Source organism: Rhinopithecus bieti, unplaced genomic scaffold (genome assembly GCF_001698545.2).
Source record: "Rhinopithecus bieti isolate Rb0 unplaced genomic scaffold, ASM169854v2 scaffold_28547, whole genome shotgun sequence".
In the NCBI taxonomy this organism is placed as follows: domain Eukaryota; kingdom Metazoa; phylum Chordata; class Mammalia; order Primates; family Cercopithecidae; genus Rhinopithecus; species Rhinopithecus bieti.
Window position 1 is genome coordinate 3,188,117 of NW_016813480.1, and position 16,932 is coordinate 3,205,048.

Consider the following 16,932-nt stretch of genomic DNA (forward strand, 5'->3'; position numbering starts at 1 on the left):
TACTGTTTTTATACAGAATACACAATGCATGCTGGCTAAATGATCAAATCCACAGCCAGGCAGCAAGCATGAACTTCTAGTGCTATGCCCAAGGTACTGCACCAGGCACTGACAACACAAATGGCAAACACACACACACACACACACACACACACACACACACACACACACGGCATCTGCCCTTATGGAGCCTGCAGTCCATAAGAGGACACGAATAAATGTATTATGAAAGTAAATGTATTAATTTTTACAAATATATTTTTATGTTTAAGAGTGTGTGTGTGTGTGTGTGTGTGTGTGTGTGTGTGTGTGTGTCTAGTCTGGAAGTCAGGGAGGCATCCTGGAATGACTGAGGGTATTCAAAGTGTACTTAAAGTGGCATCAATTCTGCAGAGGAGTATGGGTCAGATGTATGCCAAGCGGAGAGGACAGACTGTGCCAGGACTCTGGGGAGGAGGATGGCACTGCACTCAGAGAAATAAAAGAAGGCAAATGGTACACTGGGGTGAATGGCCCAAGATCTGAAAGGCAGGAAGACCTTGGAGGCCTTTATCCCAACAGCAATGGGAACCCATGAAAGAACGAGAAGGGAAGGCTGACATGCTGAGAAGGCACTGGAGAAGATCTTTCTGTGTTGCGGAAAACAGATTAAAAGAGGGAAGATAGGGACGCAAGTGAGAAAGCTACTAAGTGGGTACAGGGTAAAAGAACGGCAGGTGGTCCAAGGGTGTGGTGAAGACAGAAAACTGGACCGTTTTCAGAGGCATCCAGGAGGCTTTAGTCATGGATCCACAGAGGATGTGAACATGAAATTCACAGAAGATACAGAAATGGTTAATAAGCATATGAGAAGACGTAACACAGATTCAATCTTTCATCAAAACGAAAGTAATATCCAGGACTGGAGAAGACCTGGTAAGAACATAAACTAGTTCTTCAGTCTTTTAAAGATTAGGGGCAATATAATTCTATCTTTCAAAATTTAAAATTCACATTCTCTTCAATAAGAGCAATTCAACTTCTAGAAATTTATCCTGAAGAATTATCTGCACCTAAGTACAGGGATAACCACTTCAGTATTGTAAAAGCAACAGTAATGGGTAATTTATGAAGCATTTATATTTCAGAATACTACACAACTATTAAAAAGGATGAAGTACATTTTAAATAATGTCAGTGTGTGTAAGTCATAAGTAGTATAACTATGTATACACAAATACTTTGTAAAATGTTTATGCATACATTTATGACTGCTAAAAGGTCTTAAAAGATGCACACCAAGCTGTTAACCGTGGCTAGGTACTCTCAGGGAAGGGAGTACTATTTGAACATTTTACAACCAGCATGTATTGGGTGTGTACTTTGAAAAACCGAAGGAAAAAAGTGAGGGAGGGAGATTTCAATGTGATTCCAATATGCATCCTGATTAAGAACCATTGTATTAAAAATAATGAATAACTATTCCCCTTACTTTTCAAAAGATGTATGCTGACAAATGCAGGGATGAAGTGTTATGATATCTGCAACTTTCTTCACCATGGTTCAGTCTCCAAATCTACCTATCAACATGCACACAGGACCCACAAGCGCATGCGAACCAAACATGAAAGAATATGAACAGTGATGAATCCAGGCTCCAGTTACACTGGCCTACATTAAAATCCTTAGAATCTGCCAAACCAGTTCCTCCCCCAGGATGATCTCAGGCACTGCTACCTAGAAGCCTCCTCAATGCGGAAGCACACCACCTCATCTGCTCCCCACCGCTCCAGCCTCCCCGTAGCACCCTCCCATTGTTGAGCTAACTTCTGCTCCCCTCCCGTGGATCCCAGCCTGCATGACGCCTCCTGAGAGAGGTCTTCCTCGACCCCTCACTGTGTGTACACAGTCACGCCACAGGTCATCTCGCTCAGAGTGCTCTGTACTTTTCTTTCACCACACTTACCAACAGTGTCATTACATGTTTAAAGCTTCATACTTGTCTAATGAGGTTTTTAATGTTTTTAAAGCATCAAACTAAAGGAAACAAAGTTCAAAATGTGGGTTTTTTAATCCTCACGTTTTCTAAACTAATTTTTCCTTCAGATTTGTCAACTGCAAACTGAACGTGATTTGGGTTTCTGAAATCCTGGGGAATAAAGAATATCTTGCCTCATTTTCTATTTCCATAGGAAGCGGACCTATATGAACATTTTGAAACTTCTCTCCCTCTTTCCCCATTTCCGAGGCTGCATGATTATTTAAGGCCTGTGTCCCTCATTATACTGTCCTCTCCATGAGGGTGGTAATCTTGTTTTTCTCTGCCACTGTTTATCCAGCATTTAGAAGGCATTCAACATCAAGTCATTATATAAGTGAACGAAAGAAATTCTTACCAGAATTTTATGTGTTTGAGGAAGGTAGAATGAGACAAAACAGCCCAGGATATAATAAGTGATTTTAAAGACACAATATTCATACATAAAAATTGTTTCCCCTTCAAGAAGAGTGACAAAAAATTAAACAGTTTTGCCAAAAGCATCATTGAGAAAGGAAACCTAGAAGGCCTTTTTTAAAAAGCAGGCACATTTTAAAGGCAGGTAAGCCCCAGCATTCTTTCCCTGTAACTATAAAAAAGCATGAGGATTAAGACAAATATGCTTTTTAAATATTTGTTCCTTTTCCACTCAAAAGATTGGTATCTTTCTTTTTTCTTCACTTGAATGCTCTGTAAAACCTAGCAACTTTTCCAAGATATATCCCAATTAAATCTCCCAAAGCCATGAGCACAAGAAGACTGTGTGAATGACCAAGTCCTTTGCATCCCCCTTTCCCGGAACCAGTCATGGTGTCTTACAACAGCAGTCTGCAAACTGTTCTCAGTTAAATGCTGTTTTCGATTTTCAGATTCTCCTCCAAACCAAACTGTCACTCCTACTGGGCCAACACCCTCAGTGCCTCAAAACCCTAAGGCTATCAGCTCACAAAATGCTAAGCATTTCTCCTAACTAAAGTGCTCTAATCTGTCAAGCAAACTGGATGGTCATTTTTAAATATAGCTGACGTATAAAAATATTTAAAAAATACTTGTCCTTAGAGAATTATTCCACTCAGTGGCCGAAGTCTAATTTCTGGGTCCTAAAGGAACAATTTTCAAAACACAAATCCCTTTACCTTAGTAGCGTGGGCTTCTCCTTTGATGACTGCTTGCAATGCAGGTATTTCTCAACCTTCAGACTTGCAAGTCTCTTCCTACCCCTACCCCTTAAAGGGAAGTTCCTTTTCAGTAAATCCTATCCCCTGAATGTGCAAACCACATATGCCTCTCAATGCCATGTGAACATCTCACCAAGATTTTAATTACAGCTAGAAGGCAACCCAACAATTAAAAATGTTAAAAAGACACAAGCACATCATTGTATCTGATTTGGAATACTGACTGCTTTACAAAAATTTGAGAAAGCAGGAGAGAAGTTACTAAAACATGGTAGCAAAACTAAGTTCAGGAACTACTTTTGTTAAAGCAAAGCAAGTGCTGGGGAACAAATCAGTATTTACTGAAAAATAGTGTTACTGCGTTAGACTGAATTGTCAGGATCTTTCATGAGAAATGCAACCTCTAAAAAAACTTCAGCACTATATCCAGTATCTCAACCGCTTAAATAATTTTCTATTTCTAAACAAGAATCTCCTTTTAAACACTGATACGCACATTTCCCATACTGAAAGTATTTACCTTCTGACGCCTTTTCTCTTTCCTTTTGTCTTCTGTGTCCTGTAGCATTTTTTCTTTCCAGAGGTCAAAGAAATAGGAAGGATCAGTATAGAACTTCAGCCCATCCTTCTTGTCATCTCTACAAATCAATGTATTGTAAGTCAGGGAAGAAAAGACTGTTAGAGACTTTTATATGCAGGTTAATGTTGATTTGAACTCATGGGATTATAACGTCTACATGGGGCACTTAAACTATCCTACACATATTAAGTCTTTAAGTTTCCTTATTTGAAAAAATGTGAAAACATAAAACAGCAACCTATTGTAGAATAACCTGTTGTAGGTTAAAAGTACTCTTGCAAATTTAGAATCGAGTATACAAAATTGCTCAGAAAAAAAAAAATCACAACATGGCTCATATTCAGCAATTTATAATACCTCAATTACTTCAGGAAACTTTTTGCTTATTCCAACATGGGACTACACACAGAGACGGATGGATTCTTAGAAAGCACACATTCACTTCCACATTGGAGCTTCAACATTGTTAGGATTAAAATTAGTAAGTACTCTATCCCTTTTCTCAAGAAAGTTTGCCCAACATCTGTAAGTTCAATTAGGAAAGAAGCAAAATGTTTATGGGCATAAATGTGAGGAAAAACAGGGACGACCTATGTATTTTCAAACTGGAAGTAACCTACACAGAAGCTTTATTCACCTGTAGCCATTTCATTTTAAAGCACTGTCACAGCAATTACTGTGGTCTGAAGAATATTTTAAGTCTTCATATAAGTAGCTCATTTATCATAAAACCAAAGATGCAGCTAGCAGAGGTCCAAAGCTGTCATGTAAATCAACAGTCATGATCAAAACCATCATGATACAAAGTAAACACTGTCTTCTAGTAATGCTTCTGAAGACTACCTTCAAAGGAGGCAGAACATTTTATATTATTTCATATCAGTATTTCAATGAGTCATCCAGGAACACAGGGGAAGCAAAATCAGTTAAATGAGCACAGGAGAGTTGATGCCCAAACAGTCAAAGGCGGCTAATTGTTCAGAAGAAAGCAAAGGTCTGTCATTAAAGCCCCCGCTATGCCATCTCCTGTTAAGTGTCTTACCATCAAATACCAAGGCCTGGGTGCCTATGGGGCTATTCTAGGCGCTATGTCTGAAAATCACTGAAGAGCCAGTGCAACGCACACTACACCTTAACCTTTGACTGTTAATGTCCTTCCTTTCTTTTCCTAGTTTCTTAATTGACAGGCAACCTGCATGATAGAGATTACATTAATAACATCATTGTGAGAAAGATAATTTGTTTCCCTAAGATACCAAGGCCTTGAATATAGGTAGAGGTCTAGAAAAAGCTGCAAAATTTAAGACGTATAAGATGTGCATTTCTTTTTCTAAAAATGGAGCCAGTACCTTAATGAAGGCGGGAACTCACTTAAGTAAGCAAATGTTAACCTTGACAAGAATATAAACAGATATGTTCTTTTTTATTATTACACTTTAAGTTCTGGGATACATGTGTAGAAAATGCAGGTTTGTTACACAGGTATACATGTGCCATGGTGGTTTGCTGCACCCATCAACCCATCATCCACATTAGCTATTTCTCCTAATGCTATCCCTCCCCCTTGCCCCCACCCCTCAACAGGTCCAGTGTGTGATGTTCCCCTCCCTGTGCCCTTATGTTCTCTCTGTTCAACTCCCACTTATGAGTAAGAACATGTGGTGTTTTTCTGTTCCTGTGTTAGTTTGCTGAGAATGATGGTTTCCAGCTTCATCCATGTCCCTACAAAGGACATGACCTCATTCTCTTTTATGGCTGCATAGTATTCCATGGTGTATATGTGCCACATTTGCTTTATCCAGTCTAACGTTGACAGGCATTTGAGTTGGTTGCAAGTATGTCCTATTGTGAATAGTGCTGCAATAAACATACGTGTGCATGTGTCTTTACAGAAGAATGCTTTATAATATTATGGTTATATACCCAGTAATGGGATCACTGGGTCAAATGGTATTTCTAGTTCTAGATCCTTGAGGAATCACCACACTGTCTTACACAATGGTTGAACTAATTTACACTCCCACCAACAGTGTAAAAGCGTTCCTATGTCTCCACATCCTCTCCAGCATCTGTTGTTTCCTATAGCTTCTAAACACTTAATTTTTCGGTCACTTAGGCTGGGCACAGTGGCTTATTCCTGTGATCCCAGCACTTTGTGGAGGCCGAGGCGGGTGGATCACCTGAGGTCAGTAGTTTGAGACCAGCCTGACCAACATGGTGAAACTCCATTTCTACTAAAAATACAAAAATTAGCCAGGCTTGGTGGCACATGCCTGTAATCCCAGGTACTTGGGAGGCTGAGGCAGAAGAATCGCTTGAAGTTGGGAGGTGGCGGTTGTAGTGAGCTGAGCTCACACCATTGCACTCCTGCCTGAACAACAAGAGTGAAGCAAAACTATGTCCCAAAAAAAATCTTTTTTTTCAGTCGCTTTGTACTTCTTATATTAAGACAATATTGTCACAGTGCCATATTTAAGTTCAAATGTGAAAGTCTGTATGTTATATACCCCAAATATTGCTATATTAATGAAAAAGCAAATGTGTGCTGGCACCGCGATCCTTAAACACACTATTAAAAAGTCAAAGATACTCGGGAGGCTAAGGCAGGAGAATCGCTTAAACCCAGGAGGCAGAGGTTGCAGTGAGCTGAGATCGCGCCACTGCACTCCAGCCTGGGTGACAGAGCGAGACTCCGTCTCAAAAAAGAAAAAAAAGTCAAAGATATGCTTTATTTTCCATAAGACTGAATACACACACACACACACACACACACACACACACACACACACACACACGTGAAAGTCAAATCAGTCTTCATGCAATTAAAAACTGTAACTCACTACAAATATTTTATCGTGATCTAGATTAATCCATGTAAGTGGTTCACTGGGTTACCCAATCTTTTTTCCGTTGGAACAGAATTTCCGGTGAGGTTTCCCAGTAACAGCGGGCAGGAGCTTTCAGGAGCCTACATGTCATATTGTGTTTGAGGCTTCAGTGCTAAGTAAAAATGCAACTGCCCCAGGAAAACGCCCGCTGAATAAATGCAAAGCCATAAATTAAAACGTTAGGATTATAATGTTACATTCACACATATCCTTCATCTTTTTAAATAAGTGTGCTAAAACCTCCAGAGAAGTCTACTTTTTCCCTAACAAGGCATGGCATCGTTCTCCTCTGCCATCACCTTCCATGTGGCCTGTTTTTCTGAGAGCCTCCCTTGTCTGTGCAGAAAGAAAGTGATGTAGTTTGAACTGCACTTTCCTAGCACAGCTGCAACAGGGTGGCTCCAAACATCTCCCTGTGGACAGTGAGAAGGGACAGGAATTCGGACCAAGATGTACTCCCTGAGACGGGCCAAAGGGTCCCTACGGGGAGGACTGCTGAGAGGGCAGTAAATGGAAGTGGAGAACTCGCAGGCTCCTGGAAGGCCCTCACAGGAGAATCACCAGAGAGTTGGCCTGGGGCTGTGAGGATCACTGGCCACCACAGTCTGTGCTTGTCAGAGGCCAAAGGTTGAGCTCCACAGGAGGCCACAGAGGTGGGGAGAGGACACGGCATACCACAAGGGACGGAGAGACAGTGTTTGAAAGAGGGATGTGGAGCAGGAGGCGACAGCAGGTATGGGAAGAAAGTGCTGAGCTGGGAGAAGGCAGGAGGGGTGTTTAGAGAGAGCATCTTTAGTTAGTCTCTTCATATTATTTTTTTGCGCTATTTATTTTCCATTGTTTTTCTTGGAAGTCTGGTCCTGATAACGTGTCCTACCATTTTCCAGTAACAGAAGGTTAATTTGTTGACTATATTTTCACTCTTCAAAACCCTAACACTACAGAATATGTTTTTTCTGAATTAAATAGCAAATGTCTCTGCAGTGCTGAGACATGTATTTTGCTGCATTATAAATGAATTATGTAGTTCCTTTCAAATTGACATCGAATCTAAAAACATAACCACACACAATACTGTCAGGCAACTTACTCACTTCTACTTAAGGTAGCTACATCTAAAAGCTAAAATCAGAGCTCACGTTTCTACTGTTAAATGTATCACTATGCTGAAATACTATAACTTTAATAATTATGTACCACTGAGTAGTTTCACTGTATATAATGCAATTATTATTTTCAAAGTCTGAAGCAATTCTGAATTTTAACCCAGATGAGCCATCAAGGACATTCCCACACAATGCATCAGCTTGCTCCCAGCTCTGCCCAGCTCTCCCCTCACCTCTAGGAAAGGTTCTGGCACGCATGAAGCTATACCTGTATGGTGTCAGGATGTTCAGAGGTGGTGGCTTATCACTCTGGTTGTAAATATCAGCAACAGGATTAGGAATGCTGTTCTTTGAAACCACCTGCTGGTCTTGGACTGTGGAACTTTTGAAAGCTTTTTTCATGTTGATATCCTGTAGTGAGACTATTTAGAGAAAACCCCCCAGTTGGGTTACATAGAAATATTTTTAACTGTTTAGAAATAAGTACCACTTGACTCACAATCAAAAACACCTCCTAGAACAACCAAATAATATTTTTATTGTCCATTTAAAACCATGCTTAATGGCATGTGTATTCCTTCCCTTTCACAGATAATAGCTATCACTATGAAATGAGGTCAAATCATGATTTTTTTTGGTAGTAATCTAATTATTTCACTGAACCTAATATTAGAGTAACATTCTTTATTTAAATAGCACTTCTCAGAAATCACATAGGAATATAGCTATGAATGCAACAGGCATGTAAATGCACAGATTTCAATACCCTCAGGAAAACACTGTTCAAACAACATTAGTTTAAATATAATGCATGTGGGAAATACTTCTGCAAAAATTACACAAATGGAAATAACACATTAAGGTTTTCTGCAACAAACATTAAGGAAAGATGGCAAGGCTTTTCAACATGCATCTAGTCCCCAAAATTAAGTAGCTTGATCGATGATACAAAATTACACTAAGGATTCAGAAAATCGGGGCTGGGTAAAGTTCTTTCTTGTGCTTGTACAGCACTTTACGTTTCATTTATTAACTCATCTGACTTTCATCAAACTCTTTATGAGGTGGATAGACTAGGCTATTAACCCACCTATTCAACCACTGAAGCTGGGCTTCAGAAATGTTAAGATTCCAAAAACTCTAGCGAAAAAGTGGCAAGACCAAAATAGAATACGGACTTCCTAATTTTCAGTCAAGTATTTCTTCTACTGTAACATCCATGACCAAGAAAAGTAATAAGGTAAAATCTTGTTTGGAAAAGGATTTTAAAGATATGACATGTACTATAAAATCTCATAAAATTTATTCTACAGATTAATCTTTTCCAGGGTAAGGTTATCATAAGCATTCAAATGGCAACAGCCAACAAAAAGCTGAAGAAATATGAATAGCTTTAAAAATCACTTGTGATACTAACTTAAAACGTGAATGATTGGTTTAAGATGTTAAGATTTCCTTACCTGAACAGATCAAGTAATACTTATTGTTGGAAAAGTAACAATGCTTCTATAATGGATATTAAAATCAAAGTTCTACATTTTTGTTATACTTGTAATTCACTAATCAAATTTTGACCTTTGAAAATACCTGAATATGAGGTAACATATATTTTTTAAATGATATGGGATGACTCCTACAAATAACTACTTCAAAAAAAAAAAAAGCATTATATTTTACCAATACTACTCTATAGATACAGCGCAAAAATCAGACACTAGGATCTTTTCAAAGCAACATGAGAAAGTGTTAACTGCCATTATTTAAAGGTAAAACTAAATTTTAACCTAAATATTTTTCTCAAAATAAATATGAAGTAGTATATTTTGTACTTTTTTTAGCATATTTTCTCCAGCTCAATCTCAGTCTTTCATTCAAGATACTGAAAGTAAAATTTTTAAAAAGGGATTGTTGATAGTTTCAATTTTGTTGAGACTGACAATTTCAGGGTGCATCATCAAATGACTATCAGTTAACTATACAATGCTTGTCAGTATTAACATTATTTTAAAGCCTGCAGCCTAAAGGCCTTCAGTAAATGCTATTTCTGAGAAGGTTAACACAATTTTTAAATCAGCAGAATCACCAGGATTTTACAGGCATCAATCCTAAGAGCACCAGGTGCTTGTGTCACACAAGGTATGTGTAACACTGTCTCGGGTGGATCATTATCTCTAGAGTGGCTCTGTAATTTTTAGGTAAGAAACTATTTTAAAAATAACTATCAGTAACCTAAATTGAGGCTTCTAATACTGACTATATTCAAAGAAGCCTTTAAAACAAATACTATATTGGTAATTTTCTTACAAAAGAGTATAGAGTATGAAGTAGGCCAGATACGAATCTTTTCATTGTGAATTAACCCAAAGTTGTAGGTTTTTTCCCCCTCACTATTCTTCTAGGAAAAGACACGATGAAATATCAGCATACCACCCCAAGGAAAAAGCAGTAATTACACTGCAATTAATTACTACCATCTTGTCAACATCACTTCTAGCTCACTGCTTTCAAGCAATTACCTACCCTCTTCCACTGTTGAATCCAGCTGGGTGACTTTGACAGCGAGGCGATCAATTCTGTCTTGAAGAGAATTTGCTCTGATGTAGAAGTTGTTAGCCTCATTAAACAACTCACCAAATATGTCCTCAGCATGTTTGCCTGTAGAATAAAATGAATGGAGAAGGCCATCTGTTGCGGAGCTGATGAAGCGACCCTCACACATCCTCACCTGTCAACATGTGGGATTTCGTGCAAACGAGTATGAAAATAAAATGTCACAGTCCACGGCCTTTAGAACTTCTGAAGTTTATTAGAGATACTCTTATAAATCTGAAACTGACTCAAAGTTGTAGAATTTTAAAATATCCCAGATAGTATAGAATCTTTATTGCTATATGAGCTATCGCTCAAGTTGCTTCCCACTAATTGCAACTTAAGTTCTCATTTTTCATGCTTTAAGTGTAAATACAATCTCAGGAACCACACTTTCACTTTATTCCCCAAGATAATTCAATTATCATGTTGGCCTTTAAATCGGGGATTTTATCTCATTCACAATCAGAAACATTAGATATCTTATTTGTGCCTAACACTTTCCAATGGCATTAAATTCTTCCAATTAGTATCTTGAAATCTAGGTATATAGTGCTGACTCAGGTACTCTCTATAAACCAAGATTTTGAATTCTGAGTTAACTTTTTCTGCATGGCTCATTTCTACATTCCTCTGAGTGCTAGATATAACTCCCACTTTTCTTAAAATGTAACATTTCTGAAAATTTAGCAAGCAAGATAAGAATCATTATCTGCTCACACTGAATTTCCAAATCCTAACACCATTACTTTATCCATTCAACAAATATTAAATAGCTGCCTACTCTGACTGGGTAAGACACCTCACCTTAACTTTTCTGAAAGAGATACCTACCACTTCTTTTTATTTTTATTTTCTATCGGTTTATCACTCAAATGAGAAAGAGAACCTGAACCTCCCAGGAAGAAAACTTCATTAGAGTTAAGAATAACCCTAAAGTTCTCGTGGTGCTTTACAGTTTATACGTTGCTTTCACAGCCACTTTCTGTACCCTTTGCTATAATCCATGAGACCGTGAACTCTGCCTGTGTGATGTCTCCTGCATACACCTGTTCAATGAGTAAGTGAGTCCGGGAGGTAAACAGGAAGTTAATGTTTTCATTCTCTGGTTGACTAAACAGAGGATCAGAAGGGTGATCTGTCCAAATCCCATGGCTAGTACATAGCAGAAATGGACGAAACAAAAATATGGTCTTCTAACTTTTAGTTCTCTGCTTTTATCACATAGCTCCCTGGACTCCCTTGGCTGCCATCTTCATGAATTATTTCATGCCATGAAACACTCGATAATTTCTTATCTACTTAATGAAATGGACTAAAATATTTTACTGCTTAAATGGTTACACCTAGACACTGGGGATGAATTCTTATGAGTTTAAAATTAGTATAATTTCATAGATTCTGTGTAACTGTTTTAACAAGAAGAATTTCTCTTAGAAAATAAGAATAAATCAATAAACATGTACCCCATACCCCACCAAAAAAGGAGAGAAAAATCCAGATTTCAGCCTTCAGCTAAGCAATAAATTGCTTCTCTTAAAGCTCAATATCCACAGCATGGTCTTCCGTGTACACTCAATATTCTGTCGAAAAGTTTCCATTCCCATAATATGCAAAATGGTTCCACAAAGACAAAAAAATAAAGCCTTTACACAAACTATATACATTTTAACATACTATAACTAGCTGTGGCGTCCAGAATTAATGCTCATTTACTGTTTTATGAACTCTTTCCTGAGCTAGACTTGTTATCTAACTAGCTACTGAGCATCTCCATGTTGATGTCTGTTAAGATTCTCAAATCCTGTATAAGCTGAAATATAATTCCTTTTCACCTTACCTCAAACTTGCATCCCCATGTTGAAAAGCACCTACCATCCAAAATGAAGCCCAAGCCAGAAATGGTGTCACTGTGACAGCTCCCTCTCTCTATGGCTAACTCAACACCAAATATCGTCCCTTCTACACCCACTGCCATCTTGCCCCAGACCCTCGTTTCTCTCCTGAATTACCTCAATAGCTTTTAGATTCACCTCCCACCCCCGAACCCATGCATCGCACTGCTGCCAAATGATCTAACAGGAAAAACTGACTATGTCATTTCTATTTAATTTAATCTATTTAAATTCTTCACTGTTCCCTGTCATTTCAAGATAAAATCTAATAAGCCCCTCAGTATGACACAGAAGGCCCTGTACACCGCACTTCATTTCTTTTCCCAGTTTTTAAAAAATAATTTCAACTTTTACCTTAGATTCAGAGGGTACATGTACAGGTTTGTTACATGGGTATACTGAGTGACCCTGCAGTTTGGGGAATGAATGATCCCATACCCAGGTAGTGAACATAGTATCCAAGAGACAGTTTGTCGGCCCTTGCCCCACTCTCTCTCTCCCCATCCTGTAGTCCCCAGTGTCTACTGTTCCCGTTTTTATGTCTATGTGTACCCAATACTTAGCTCCCACTTATAAGTGAGAACACGCAGTATTTGGTTTTCCGTTCCCGTGTTAATTCTCTTACAATAATGGCCTCCAGCTGCATCCATGTTGATGCAAAAGACATGACCTCATTCTTTATTATGGCTGTGTAGTATACCATGATGTACCACATTTTCTTTATCCAGTCCACCACTGAGAGGTACTCAGGTGGATTCCACGTCTTTCTTACTGCAAATAGCACTGTGATGAACATACGAGTGCATGTGTCTTCTTGGTAAAATGATCCATTTTCCTTTGGGTCTATGCCCAGTAATGGAATTGCCGGATGGAATGGTACTTCTATTTTACGTTCTCCTTTCCACAGTGGCTGAACTAATTTACATTCCCACCATGTTTACAGTAAGTAAGCATTCCCTTTTTTCTGCAGCATTGCCAACATCTGTTATTTTTGACTTTTTAACAGTAGCCTTTCTAACTGGCTGCACCTCGTTTCTGCCCTCGCCTGGTGCTCCAGCCAGAATGCACTACTTGCAGTCCCACACTTCTCCCACTTCCTCACACTTTGTCTGTGCTTCTGCACAGCTGCTCTGCTCCCTCTGCCTCATGCATGGGCACCCCCTTCCTCACAGTAATAGCTGACGCTCCTGAGCACTCACAGGGGTGGACCAAAGCCTAAGTGTTTTACCTACCATTGCTCTTCTTACAAATCTGCTATGATTTCAATCATTTTAACAGTTTTAAGAATGACTGAAATCCATTTCACCACCACCTCTCATACCCATTAGAATGCCACTATTTAAAAAACAAAAACAAAAATGCAGAAAACTGTTGGTAAGAATGTGGAGAAATTAAAACCCTGTGCACTGTTGGTGAGAATGTAAAATGGTACAACTGCTGTGGAAAACTGTGTGGTGGTCCCCCCAAAATTAAACATACAACCCAGCAACTCTACTTGAGTATATACCCATAAAGAAGTGCACGCAAGGACTGAAGAGACGTTTGCATACCTATGTGCACAGAAGCATTATTCATAGCAGCAGAGGTGGAAGAACCTGAGTGTCCATCAATATATGAATAGACAAACAAAATGTAGTATCCACATACAATGGAATATTATTCAGCCTTTAAAGGAAGGAGATTCTGACACATACTACAACATGGAGGAACCTTGAGGATGACATTAGGCTAAGCAAAATAAACCAGTCACAAAAAGACAAATACTGCATGATTCCACTTATAGGAGGCATCTAAAGCAGTCCATTTCATAGAGACAGTAGAATGGTGGTTGCCAGAGGTCAGAGGAGGAGGGAAATGGGGAGTTCTTTAATGAGTGCAGAGTTTTACTTCTGCAAGATGACAACATTCTGGAGATCCGCTGCACAACCATGTATACACAGTGGTTAACACTACTTGCTACAGTTTGGATGCTGGTTGCCTCCAAATCTCATACTGAAATGTGATCCCCAATGTTGGAGGTGGGACGTAATGGAATTTGTTTGGATCACGGCGGTGGATCCCTCATGAATAGACTAATGCCCTCCCTGAGTGAGCGAGTTTTACTCTAGCAGTTCCTGTGAGAGCTAGCTGTTAGAAAGAGCCTGGCAGCACCTCCGCTCCTTGTTTCCTCTCTCTATGTGACCTCTGCACACACAGCTCGCCTTCACCTTCCTTCATCAGTGGAAACCTTCTGAGGCCTCACCAGAAGCAGATGCTGGTGCTATGCTTCCTGTACAGCCTGCGGAATCATCACCTAAATAAACTTTTCTTTATAAGTTACCCAGCCTCAGGTATTCCTTTATAGCAACACACAAAGACGCTACTGGACTGTACACTTAAAAACGGTTCAGGTAAATTTAATGTTATGTAAATTGTATCACAATTTTTTTTAAAAAACCTGGAGAAGAAAATCATAAAAATCTAGAATTCTGCACTGAAAACGCCCTCCCTCTTCCCCTGCTCCTCACCCTATACTCTTTCTCTTCCCTTCACAGCAAAGCTTCCCCGGAGTACTCCATGCTGCTCTGTCCTCGCCCCTTTCCCCATTCTGCCCAACCCCACGCCAGTCCTGTTTTTGCCCTATCACTTTATGAAAGGGCTGACCCAACTCGGCAGACCATCTCTCCCTGCTAAGTCAAGGGCCAGTTTCCAGGTCTCATCCATCCGGCCTCTCGTGGCACGGCCCAGTGCTGACCATGATGCCCAGGCCAGGCCTGCCTGCCAAGAGCCTGCAGGTGGCCTCCCACCTCACGGGCCCTCCACTCCCTCTGCTGCTTCCTCACTCCCCAGACTCAAAACTCTGCAGGAGCCCAGAGCTCAAGGTCTTGGCTTTTCTTTTCTTTAACAAAAGTTCTTTTGCTACAAAACAAAACAAAACACTAATTACTTCTGCTTCTAAACCTAGTGTTTTAACATTTCCAAAACTCCACTTTTAAAAACTACTGATACAGAAAAAAAAGATCTGTGTTAAATATTCCAACCTCTTCTCTTTTCCATCAACATTCATTTAGGCATCTCATCCAGCCTAATGGCTGTAAACACTTCCTCTATGCTGACGATTCCTAAATTTCTACCTCCAGATGGACCTCTTCCTGAGATCCTGACGCATGTATCAAGCTCCTTACTGACAGCACCACTGGGTGTCTAATAACTGAACATATAACTTGGCCGGAATGGAGTCCACATACCCCCTCATAAGCCTGCTCCTCTCCTGTCTTCCCCTGTTGGAAGAGCCAGCTCCATTCTTCCTGTTGCTCCAGTCCCAGACTTTAGGATCATCCTTGCCATCTCTCATTCACTCACACTCCACACTGGCTCTCCAGCAAACTGTCATACACACCCATTTTCAGAATACATCCAGGGTCTGACTGCTCTGCATCACCTGCCCTGATCCTACCCTGCCCCAAGGCATAATCACCACTCGCCTCAACCTCCCTAACTGCCAAGGGATTGGTCTTCCAGCAACCTTGTCTCCATCCACGCCCCTGCTCAGAACACTCTAAACCAAGCAGCCCCAGCCATCTTGTCCAAACCAGCCTCAGATCCTGTTGCTCCTCTGAGTGTTCAAATCCATTCCATGCCTTACCAATTCACTCAGAATAAAAGTTAAAGGCCAGATGACCACTTATAAGCTCCTACACAACCTAGCTCCGTTCACCTTTGGGCCTCATCTCCTATTAACCTCTCCCTTGTATGTCCCACTGCAACTACCCTGGCTTCCTCACTGTTTCTCAGACATGCCAAGCATACCCCCTTCTCCCGAGTTCTTTGCATTTCCAGTTCCTTCTGTGTAGACCACTTCTGCTCTAGAGACTACATGGTTTGCTCCCTCACTTCATCCAGCTCTACACCCAAATGTCACCTTCTAAGTGAGGATTTCCTAGCAGCCCTGGCTAAATGCCATCACCTCATCACACATGTGATCACACACCCCTCTTATCCCTGCTCTGCTGTATTTTCCTGCTTAGCACTAATCACCAAGTAATAAATTAGGCACTTGTATGTATTCATCTTGTTTCTTGTCTGTCTCCCATCACTAGAACATATGATCCACAAAGACAAGGATTCCCCTTAGCTCTGTGTACTGCTTTATCAGTCTCCAATGTCTACAGCATGCCTGGCTTACAGTAGGTACTCATAAAAGATTTCAGAATAAGTGAATAAGAACACAAGAACTGAGTCCTGGCTAACTCAGGATGTAGACTGGACTCTGTAAGAGCATTTGCCCCCCTCTGTGCTCCACAATGCCCTGAGCTGACCTGGATCACTGGACTCGTCAGAGAACTCTAATCTTGCCTTCATTCATCTAAGCTCTAGGAGAGCTGGAGCTCTGCCTTTCACCTCTGCACTGCTTGTGCTCAGCCAGTGCTCAACAACTATCAGCTGAATGAAAAACACATGATCTATGCCAGTGTTTCTTGCTAACAAGCACAAAGCCAACAAATGCTTCCTGCTCAAGGAAGGCTGGGCAATGAGGAGCTAAAGGATTAAACATGTTTCTATGCCTTGGGGTGTCTCAAAGTCATTAATAAGCTAATGTGCACTGGCAATCTGCAAGAGAAGCATCTCACATATCATGTTCTTATAGTGACTGGGCCTGGAAACACCTAATAACATCTTTCAAAACTACTGTTTTATAG

The 16,932-nt window shown here is 40.1% G+C and overlaps 1 protein-coding gene across 2 annotated transcripts in view; it reads right to left on the minus strand.

Moving 5' to 3' along the window:
• Positions 1-16,932, minus strand: part of WASF3 (WASP family member 3) — a 74,883-nt gene that overhangs the window by 13,121 nt on the left and 44,830 nt on the right. For both annotated transcript variants that reach the window (XM_017848513.1, XM_017848512.1), the window contains exons 3-5: positions 10,290-10,424; positions 8,038-8,191; positions 3,716-3,833 (exon numbers count right to left, since the gene is read on the minus strand). In XM_017848513.1, coding sequence (XP_017704002.1) covers positions 3,716-3,833; positions 8,038-8,191; positions 10,290-10,424 — 407 coding nt within the window. The remainder of the gene's footprint in view (positions 1-3,715; positions 3,834-8,037; positions 8,192-10,289; positions 10,425-16,932) is intronic.